Genomic DNA, 10,914 nt, shown 5'->3' with positions numbered 1-10,914 from the left:
TACTTAAATGTACTTAGTTACTCCCTGGAATCTGGAAAAAGATTAGATCAAATTATTCCATAAATAAATTTAAGAGAAAAGTCCAGCATTACAGTAAAAGACCAGCCTTTATTTTCGCAATAAGAAAAGCACGTCTTGTTGTTAATACTGTGACAAGTTTTAAAAATGATACATAGATCAGTGACAGAACTATTAACAATAGAAGCTTCCAACCTACTATCAGTGCTCCTTTAAAACAGGTGGAACAAGTAGGGGAAGTGTGTGCTGACCCAATGTGCATGACAAGTATAGGTGGATGACAGCTGGGTGTGATTGATAGTGACATGAAGTGAAATTTAAGTCTCTCATGTTTGACAGGATGAAGAAATCAGTTTCAAGTGTCTGTTGCCTTTTGCAAATAGGATGTGGCTTGCTCTGCAGCTTTTGATGTAGGTTTTACTGTAAGAAGGTTAATTGATCTGCTCATTCTGGTAAGGCACCACTTGAATTTGAATGGGACAGCAGGACAGATGCGTGGTCGGTGGTTTCAACAGAAGAAAATCCGTCTGTAGGTGTGTGTATGCTGATTTTGGTCTGTTTCATGACATAATTACTTTCGCAATCTGAATATGAAGAGGATGATGTGGAAAACATTTACAAATGAGTCTTTTAAAATAAAAAAAGGAGGAAGACAATGAACACTGGCATTCTGCTGTATACAGTCTAAAATATACAGTACAATAAATATAAATAGACCGAGGGAAGACTGAAGAAGAAAAATTTATGGACACAAAAACAGTTTACATTCGAGTCAAATATACAATGCAGCATGGAGAAAAGAACAAGAAACAAAAAACCCTGCAAGTCGATTCTATATTTGGCAAGTGAGCCACTAAAACCTGGACACACACTCGCAAGAGACCAGCGTTGCCCTTAACAGGCTGTCCTGAGGTCAGTTTTGACAGTGAACTTCCACAGTACATTGACTCTTGCTCTATAGAGACATGCTGTCCCAGGATAACCTTAAAAACGTATACCATTTTATGTCTTGTAAAACTAACCAACCATGATGCTTAAATTTCCAATGCATTTCTTACTACTGATCACCTTTATGAAGGTTGAGGCAGTTTTACAAGATTAGATTTCACTTAAGATCATTTTGATTTTGGCAATAGGGGCATGCTCTGATCAGCTGATCCAAACCTCTTTAAAAAAGATTTCTTAAGCACTTCCTTATTTACAATGTTAATTCGTAACTAAACCTTCTGAATTATCCTTCCCAATGTTTATTAGCATCAATGTAAGGAGTAAATTTAGGAGTGAATGCAAGAATCAAAAACCTCTTGAAAAAGAAAAGTGAGGAGATTTTGCAAGACACTCAGGAGAAAGGGCGTCAGGAGGTGACTGTGGGTCCAACTTCTTTTTGTCCACTGCAGGGCTGCATTTTCCCACATGCTCCTTCGCTTTAGCCAAATTGGAAGAAGAAATTTCCAGGTGCAGAATCTTGAAAAAAACAACAAACAAACAAAAAAGAAAACAAGAAAATGAAGTTGGTTAATATGATGCACTTTCTCTGGTCATCCATGCTTCAATAAACTTAAGGATGTCTAAACTGGAAAAGCAAACCTACCTGGACTGGAATCAAAATTGTATCCTCCACCATGGCCACCAAAGAAAGCCCGGAAGATGTTGTTTGCATCAAAATCTAGAAAGAAAGCAAAAGGCAGATATATAGAGGGATCAGCTGGTGATGGCGACCTTCAGGACGAGCACGATGGAAAAACAGATGACATAACTTGTTAAACTAAACACAGAATGGAGGTGAATCAAGCTGTTTGACATACTGTACCTCTCATTATAAAACTTTTAAAAACACAAAAGTGTCAGCAATACAATGTGTATGTGCACAACAGGAACCGCTAGACCACAGGAGAGTATAAAAATGTTCTAAGTTATAGATACAGTTAGGGTTGTTGGGGCTCATTGACTTCAGTGTAGTGCTAATACTTAAAAACTACTATGTATGTCACAGTGAGTATGGGAAAGCGCTGAATTGGGTTTCTACCTTTTTCACAGGCTGAGTTATATGTGGGATTCTATGAGAATTAATGGAGCATAAGTTTGAATATTCAACCTTCAAAAACTTCAAATTTGTAGATGCATGGTGTGGTATTCTGTGTACAGTATTGTGGCCTCTTTTACCACCATTCTATGTCAAGACTGTAAATAATCTGTGAATCAGTTTTGGTAGCATTTGAACGTATCATTTTGTAGTTGCTGTAGATTTCATTTAGCAAATTCTGAGTGATGAACAGGTGACAGGCTGTCATCGACAACAGATCCCAATGAAGCAAAGTCTTTCGCTTCACATAGTTCAACATGTGTTGCAAGAAGACTGAATTCTTAGAGACAGACTGGTGATTCGACAGTTTTTTTTAATGTTTGGAGTGCAAAATTTCTAAAATTTTGATCAGCACAGATATGTTCTCTTTCATCCCATTAATGACAAGCAGGTTGAATATAAATCTAGCCAAAGAGAAGAAAAAACTAAAAGCACTTACCTCTACCATCAAAGCAGCCGTCATCATCCAGGTCGTGTCCATTGTCATAGCGGATCTTCTTCTTCGGGTCGGAGAGCACAGTGAAGGCCTCACCCACCTCCTTGAATTTCTTTTCCTCCTCCTTTTGGACCTCTGGAGTGGCTGCGCTGTGGCGGTCTGCAAGACAATGACACAATACAACAGAGACCTTAAGATAAATAATAACCATCAAATATAATCAAAACTGGTATCCTGCATGTCTGTGTAAAGACCGAGAGGGTTACCTGGGTGGTGCATAAGAGCCCGTTTGCGATAGGCCTTTTTGATCTCGTCCTCGGTGGCGTTTTTGCCGATGCCCAGCACCTTGTAGTAATCTTTCCTCTTGCTCTTCTTCAACTCCAGCTGTGCAGTCTTCAGCAGATGCTTGTGATCTAGAGGGATAAAATGAAAACAATCAAGCCAGGCGAGTGTGTGGAAATCTGACCAGAAAGTATTTTAGGTAAAAACAAAAAACACGAATTTAAAAAAAAATAAAAAATTATAATAAGACAGCAGCTTACCTGATGTTTTCTCTGTCTGGTAAACTTTTTCATAGTCCCGTACAGCCTCTTCATACTGCTCTGTGTTCATGTAACTACGGGTCACACAAAGTCACTCAAAAACTGCACAAAGCTGAACAACAAAACACAAATGAGGAAAAATGTGCTCATATTGACTATATAGCATACCACTGAGCTCTTCTTAAGTAGGCCTTGATGTAAGTGTCATCTAGTTTGATTGCACTGGTGCAGTCTTCAATGGCTTGATTAAGTTTCTTCAGCTGTTGATGAGGAAGAAGTTAATTTCAGTGAAGTAATTGGAAACAAAGAGCTGGAGGAGCCCGAGCACTATGCAAGGCTGCTATTTTTAAGCAAATAAACAGACAGTTTCCATCACTTGAACATGAATTTCCAGACTCTCTGACATGCGAGGTAACTCTACAAGCCTGTGGTAGAACACAGTACGTAAACATGAGTCGATCTGTTGCGTTTTACCTTTGCTCCTGCCGTGGCTCTGTTGCAGTAGAGTTTAGCGTTGGTCTTGATGTTATTGGGGTCTATCGTCAGGGCCTCAGTATATAGCTGGTAGGCAGCTTCATAGTTGTTGTTCTTAAATGCCTGGTTGCCTTCCTCTTTCTTGGCTTTTAAGGCTTTGGCATTCTGATTTAGGAAGAGAACAAGTCCTCATGTTTCTTTTCTTTTAAAACATTTACTGAAATTTAAGATATTCTCAATATTTCAGCATGTCTTGAACCATGGATATACTGTACTAAGCTGCTTCGTCATGTATGTGAACTCTAGGAACAGACATTTTTCGGTCCATTTCTTTTAGCAATCTTAAAACTGCCCTGTGGAGTTTTCTCCTAAACAAACAAAAGCATGTATCGTGTCACCCGCATGTGCATCCATACAAATAACACGGGGACCCTCTTTTAACACTAGCGGTAAAAACACTCCACCCGGTACCTTTAACCATAACTGTTTGAACTTGAAGCTTATTGTTCATCAGTAAGTGAAGCCTTTGTAATTTGATAAGAGATGAGCAATTGTGACAGAGAAAAACTACAAATGTGTTGCACTGTGCCCAAATATAAATGTCTAACATTTTGGGTTATTTTGCTTCGTACATATTTGTCTTACATACGACATTTCAAAATACTTGATTGTTTAAAATAAAAATTCTGTTATCACAGTTCCTGATCATTACAAAACTTGGTCAACCACACGTCTATTTTTTTCTTCTTTCACTAAAATGAGGTGGAACTAGACAAAATGACAAGCTTACCCTGCAGGCTAGCCGGGCCTTCTCGTGGTCAGGTGCCATGCGCAGAGCCTGGACAAAGAACTGCACAGCTTTATCGATGCAGTCCTCATAGTAGAGGCACAGGCCTCGGACGTACAGTGCATCTGCGTTCGTGGAATCCATTCGCAGAATATCACTGTAAAAGAAAGTTTTGTTAATGATACCCTCCAGACAAGTATTAAAACATATATACAAATAGTCTGCTTAGAACAATAATGTGTGTCTGATATGTTTATTCTGCAAAAAAGAATAATTTCCACATTAAAATCCTTAAAAAAAAAAAAAAAAAGGCATCTTCACATTAAAAATTCCAGAATCTATGAATATGCAAATTTTGTTCAAGTTTTCCTGCTGTACATGTCTCCTACTTCACTGTAAAGTCCATTCTCAGTGCATGTGCACTGGCGGCTTTAAGTTTCTACATCACACTTGTATAAGTTTCAAATTGGACCAGGATTGGCTTCCAAACTATTTGTGATGTCACATATCATGCCCATAGGCCCAACCTTTAAAATCTGATTTTCAATGAGCACAGAGAAACTTTCCACTTTCAGCAGATTAATGTGAAAACAGCCTTCTAGTGTCAAACCCTGCACATACATCATTCTGCACAGTGAAGCTGAAACATCCAACTGTAGGAACAAGAAGAAAAACACATTTTTATGTGGAGGGGGACTTTAAAAAGATCTACTGATAAGAATCTGAAAATAAAATTCACCCTTCTTAGTGGAAATTTACTAAAACAGCCCCGGCATTCATATTTAAAGTCTTATGTGATCCAAGAAGCTCGTACTATAAAATAACGACAGAGGAGAAAAAAATTGCATCTCTTTAACAAAATAATCATACACCATGACCCTTAGCACCAGTTGTTCCTACCTTGCTACAGACTGGGCTTCTGGATAGCGTCCCAGCAGAGCCAGACACTCAGCCTTGAGGATTTTAAAGCGGTGGCAAGCAGAAGCCACAGCTAAGGCCCGGTCCATACAGAACACCACCTGCATCAGGACAATTTTTTTTTTTTTAAGATTATTTTTTCAGGCCTTTTGCCTTTATTAGATCAACTTAAGAGAGACAGGAAACTAGCCATGGAAATACCTTAAAACATTCCAGGTCAGTCCCAACTAACAACTGATCACATGACAAATCACCTCAGATGTGCGGTACTGTTTGAGTTTGATGAGAAAAGAGAATGGGTGTAAAGTACCTTTCTGAAATCCCGCTTTTCAAAGCCAAAATCCGCCATTCGTTCGAACTCCAGTAGAGTCGCTGCAGTCTTATTCTAAAATACAACAACAATCATTTATCAGCACTTTCTTTACAGTGGACGAGTTTAAGTTGCATGATTCAGTCTTTGGCTCCAAGAATGTGCTTAGTATGTTATTCAGTTTAATGCATTCTTATACAGTAATTACAACAGATAAAATGTGAAAAGTTCAGATGATCCCCACCTCCTGCTGGGCCTCTCTGTTGCTGGGCTCCAGCTCCAAAACCTTCTGAAAGCAGCGGCTGGCTGCCATGGCATTTCCTAAAGACAGGTGGCACTTGCCCTCACGCAGATGACCCTGTGGGACAGGAGGGGCACACTTCCTTCTTAGGACTGTCTACATATTTCTCTCCATTCTGCAAGTGCAACTTCGGCTTTGAGGCAATAAGTGCACAGCTGAGAATGAAGATCATGTTCTAGATGCAAGAGTCTGTTCAAACTGACCTTCATGAAACAGTCGTCCAGCCGCACAGCCTGCTGGGAATCTTCTAGGGCCTCTCGAAAGCGACAGAGCATCATGAGGGTGGCTGCCCTGTTGCCATAATAACTGGCATTTTTGGGGCAAGCATCTTGAGATGAAAGAAAAGAAAAATCTATGTCACACAGACAAACTGAGATGTGGGTAAATTACAGATAAATCAGAGAGCAGGTTTACTACAAATTTATTGTTAAGTCCATACAAATGTCAGAAGTAAAGTTCCTTATGCAGTTAAAAGTACATGGAAGGAGCATGTGTTGGAAAATACGTCAGGAAGGGGCAATGACTCAATTGCTGATAGAAATGTCACTGTTATTTGTTTTGCTGATTTGCTGGGAGAGGCGCAACAAGAGGAGATCAGCAGCATTTCTCAACAGAAGAGTATGAACTAACTAAGATTGGTCAGTGGGTGCTGTGTACATCCACCCAACCATTGCAAAAATGTAATTCCAGCGTTAAAGGGTAGTTAGTTGTAATCTCACCAATGGCCTTAGTATAGTAGTTGAAAGCCTCAGAGTAATCCTTCTGGCTGTAGAATGCATTTCCTTGCTCTTTGAAGCCTTCAGCCTGACTGGAGAGAGGAGAAACAGAAACCAAAGTCAGGGTGGAGCAGGTACTTTACGAAAAGAACAGAAATTAGCTGATACAATATAAAACAAAGAAACTATTGAACCAGTCAACAAATGAATGCCCTCCACAAGTCAAGATGTGCAGAAAATAATTCTTGTTCCTTATTACTTATTACCTCACTTGTAACTCAAGGAACAAACTATAGGAACATATATTAACATATTAACATATATTTTTATGTTATAATGTGAGAGCGAAAGACAGCTTAAGTCAGTGTCATCAAACCAGACCAGCTGATTTGCTAGCACTTGTTTGTATCCATCAGAGAATTTCTTGCAAATGAGGCAGAGTCTGAAAGGACTCGGCTGTGGTGTGTTACACCTGGAACTGGGACAGCAGCAGAGCAGGGTACACATAGTCCTGATAGCTAAACATAGCAGTGAAATTCACCTGCTGCAGTCCTGTAAAAAGTGCCAAGTGTTAAATGGCAAAACAACGCTGATTCACGTAAGGAAGAAGTTACTGCTGTGCTGCTCTCTGCATGTCAAAGCATTTAAAACACGTTACAATTCAGGCCACACCCCAATTAGTGACATCACAGTAAGTATTTTCCATCAGCCAAAAAAATAAATAAATAAAAAAAAGCAGCTTTAACATCACTAACTCAGGCTGGGTGTAGAAGAAGAAAATTTGACCCTTAGCCAGGAGTGCAGCAAGACTTTTCTGCAATGAATGTGCAATTTAGTTTTGATTTAGGGTCCAATTGTAATTCCCACAGGCCAAAACTTGCCCAGATAGAAGTCATGTCAACTCCAACATGGTGCCCAAGACCATAACTGATGCAAAAACCAAACCAAACAAAACCATGTAAACACTGAGGATATCATACTATAGCTGTGATAAGACAACCACAGCTGATAATATAGGCCCATATATGTAAAGTTAGGCTACACAACTGCTAAAATATGGATTACCTTTGTAAAAATGTACAAGCAAAATTGAGCATTCTTAACATTATTTAATATTATCAAATTAAGGGCTGCAACATCTGCAGCTCCATCATCAATTAAATTACACATACATTTTTGGGGGAAAATGCATTCATCATTTAATTAAAAAAAGAGGCCAAAAAGTACTGATTTCTTTACATGACTCTGGTTTGTTATGTATGTCACATGCTGCTGTCATGGCGATTAATAAGCACATTCACCCTTAATTTGTAAAACTGTATGCTGCCGAGTTTGAGACAATACGGCCATCTTTACAAAACAAATGAGTCCTGATTTTGAATAGGATGCTGCACAAGAATTAAAAGATAACTAGGTTTAGTTTAAGATGATGAGAAGAATGTAATTCTCCTTTCTACTGCTCGCATTTCCTTTATATGGTAACAGGTAATCTTCTTTTAATAAGAAGCAACATTTTGTTTTGTACAAAGTTGTGGCGATTCAAATCTCGGAATTAACTCAATTGCACGGCAGAACATATCTCTATATTGCGTACATCTCTGTCAGCATGCAAGTGTCCACTGCACTGACAGTCCAGCAGCACCTGTTAGGGTTAAGGTTGAAGTAGTGAACAGGGAAACCACAGTATTTAGCTTGAAACGTTACATAAGAGCGAATAAACCCAATGATGTAGAGGCACCATCATGGAGATCATTTGTGTTAGTAGCCTAATAGACCATTGTTATTTGGAAATATTCTGCATTTTTAACAGTTTAGAAGCAAACGGCTCAATGTGAACATTTCAGGATTCCCAAAAACATAATTTCACATTAAAAGAGTTCAGGCTTAGGGAGCTTAAATGTCTCTGATGATTCAGCTACGTGTACCCATCACTGTTACTAGTTATCAAACCAACTTTAAAATCAACATTGTTCTCCTAGGTATGACACCATCTTATCTTATTAATTTTCCTGCTCAGCACAGACATATTCTTTCAATCTCAAACTGGACAAAGCACTTAACGGGAGAATATACCAATTCCTATATTTTATCTCTCACATGTGGCTTGTTCTGAGCCCAGTGAGGTCTAATATTCATTAGTTAGTTTCATTTGGAGTAAACAAAACTTGTTATGTAACACATGTCAGATATATCACAGGACACCATGGAAATGCAAAGTGTCCTGTCAGTGATGATGATTCATCCCAAGAGGTAAATTAATGTGAGCTAAAACCGCCGGACGCCATCATCGTTAACTTGTGTTCACTATTAATAACTTTGGTGTCAAATCACGACATCTTCTGTTTACAAAACTGAGACTGTTGAGGAAGTTTATTAAGTTAGATAATCGCTGTAACTTTGATGATGATCTGATGGTTTGAGTACCAAGTCTAGCTAAAGCTACCCGGCTGCCTTGTATGGAAATTTCTCGAAAGATGAAAGCACTGCTTGCTAACTTTAGCTAGTGTCCAGCACGAGAATGTACTTGTTCTTTATTCCCCGTGTTAAATTTTAAAATGTGTCCAGACAAAGAGGTTCGTCAACCAACGAGTCTCAAAAGACACTAGTTCTTGGATATCTGTAGCTGAGCATGTGTCAAGACACGCTAATTCACTTGGCTTGCTTCTCTTGACGGATGTTGGGGAGCGGAGCGACGTTAATATGAAAAATACACAATTTGCTGTCTAATTTGAACCATCGAAACTATGATAATACCAACGGCTGCCATTTATGAAAACCAATAAAATGTAAGATTTAGCAAATGTGGTACACTGCCGACCCCCCCTCCAAGCAAGCTAGCATGGTTAGCTTGTCTCCGGGCTGGTTTCCGAGACATGTCAGCTAACGGCGGTTAAATTCAGCCAGGAAATCCTCAGTTATTTTCACATTATACACGCAGCACAGTGAAACACAGCGGACAATTATATGTTTACCGCTCCAGGTCATCCGGATTGCGGATTTGGAGTTCTGTGTCCACCGGCACATCGATGTCAACAGCTGCCATTTTTTCTGGAAAGGACGAACACGAACAGACGTCATTTCCGGGAACTGATAGCTTTCTTTTCTTTTTCTTTTTTGAGGTAATGAGAAACTAGGCCATATGGCCTATTTATATCATATGAATGTTTTTTTTTTCTAAATCGAAGGTATTTTACATTTTATTTTATTGATGTAACTCTGAGACTAAAATTAATATTTAAAACGTACATACATTAGCTTTTCAAAAATAAATGTTACAAAACAAAACAAAAGAACTGTCCTGTGCTATTGTTTTCAACATCGCCTGAGATTCTGCTCTGTCCTTAAGAATTAAACTATCTTTTAAACCATCCAATAAACTTCTACTTGTATTCATGTCTCAATCAACTCATGAACGTACATCCAGACAGCAGAGCTCACCTGAGAGCCTGCAGCTCCACCTGCTTGTGTGTTTTTGTGGTGGTCAGGCTGCTGCTACTAGGGGTTTTCAGATAAAATGTTTCACAAATAAACAGTTGGACATGCTGTGGATGATTTTACATATAAATAATGTCCATGTTAAGAGCTGAACAAAGCACTTCTACCTCATCTAGATATTTTTCAGTGTAATAAAAAAAATCTCCGATTTTATTTACAGTTAATCACCTCCTCCTTATGCTACAATTGAATGCCAATCAAAGAAGGCAGTACAGCACAGTGCTTTTTGTAAACATACAAACACAACATTATCCCAAAGTATCAGGTCTTTATCAAGGAAACTAAACATGATTTTAAGTAGGGTTAGTGCATCAATGATAAAGAGATGTTGATGGCATTTCTGTTTCTTATACTACCATTATTACTAAAAGCATGATAACTAATCTTATTCAAAGGTTTTTGTTTGTTAGATTGATATAAATGTAAAGTCCTGCCTTTCTAACTCAGTAGTTCTCAACCTGGGGGTCGTGAGATAATTTCTCAGTGATCTCCAAATGGTTGTGGAGATGAAAAAGAACATATTGTGGCAAGCAGCGCAGAATGAGAGACAGGAAGCAGCTCTCAGCGATATCAACCCTTTAATGACATTCAACACAGGGGACAAGAACTCAAAAACACTATACACTATAGGCTATATATTCTGTTATTATACATCTTAACAGGCCCAGTTACCTCAGTAATATGAGCATGTATTTTTTATCTATTACTTTTTTAGACCTATAGCAGATATGCTGAATATTTATTCCGATTATTCTGGGTGGTCACGACTTGTTGAGAAGCACTGCCCTGACCTATGCCCTTAGGTTTTCCTTTCTTGCTCTTGTTTGCCAAATG

General features: G+C 38.7%; 1 protein-coding gene across 2 annotated transcripts; it reads right to left on the bottom strand.

The window, feature by feature from the left end:
- Positions 1–88: 88 nt before the first annotated feature.
- On the bottom strand, positions 89–9,689 carry LOC122867182 (dnaJ homolog subfamily C member 7-like). Of its 2 annotated transcripts, XM_044177621.1 has the most exons (14): positions 9,558–9,689; positions 6,589–6,677; positions 6,073–6,197; positions 5,813–5,926; positions 5,569–5,643; positions 5,241–5,359; positions 4,344–4,497; positions 3,554–3,718; positions 3,248–3,339; positions 3,080–3,153; positions 2,804–2,950; positions 2,541–2,696; positions 1,610–1,684; positions 89–1,482 (listed from the first exon to the last, which is right to left on the bottom strand). In XM_044177621.1, exons 1-14 carry the CDS (start codon positions 9,626–9,628, stop codon positions 1,445–1,447), a joined length of 1,494 nt encoding a protein of 497 aa, XP_044033556.1. In that variant the 5' UTR covers positions 9,629–9,689; the 3' UTR covers positions 89–1,444. The 2 variants fall into 2 exon arrangements, with proteins under 2 accessions (XP_044033556.1, XP_044033557.1); XM_044177622.1 differs by lacking the exon at positions 3,554–3,718.
- Between the last annotated feature and the right edge of the window lie 1,225 nt (positions 9,690–10,914).

This window comes from Siniperca chuatsi, linkage group LG20 (genome assembly GCF_020085105.1).
Source record: "Siniperca chuatsi isolate FFG_IHB_CAS linkage group LG20, ASM2008510v1, whole genome shotgun sequence".
Classification (NCBI taxonomy): Eukaryota; Metazoa; Chordata; class Actinopteri; order Centrarchiformes; family Sinipercidae; genus Siniperca; species Siniperca chuatsi.
Note: the sequence above shows the minus strand (reverse complement) of the source record. Positions and strands in the feature narration are given on the sequence as shown.

What these genes read in the sequence shown, in the direction of transcription:
- LOC122867182 (XM_044177621.1), bottom strand. Translation starts at nt 9,628, where the DNA reads ATGGCAGCTGTTGACATCGATGTGCCGGTGGACACAGAACTCCAAATC. An exon ending in AAAAGCGGGATTTCAGAAAG is followed by an intron (nt 5,360 to 5,568) that starts GTACTTTACACC and finishes GTCCTGATGCAG; the next exon opens with GTGGTGTTCTGTATGGACCG. An exon ending in CGGCTGCTTTGATGGTAGAG is followed by an intron (nt 1,685 to 2,540) that starts GTAAGTGCTTTT and finishes CTTTCTTTCTAG; the next exon opens with ATTTTGATGCAAACAACATC.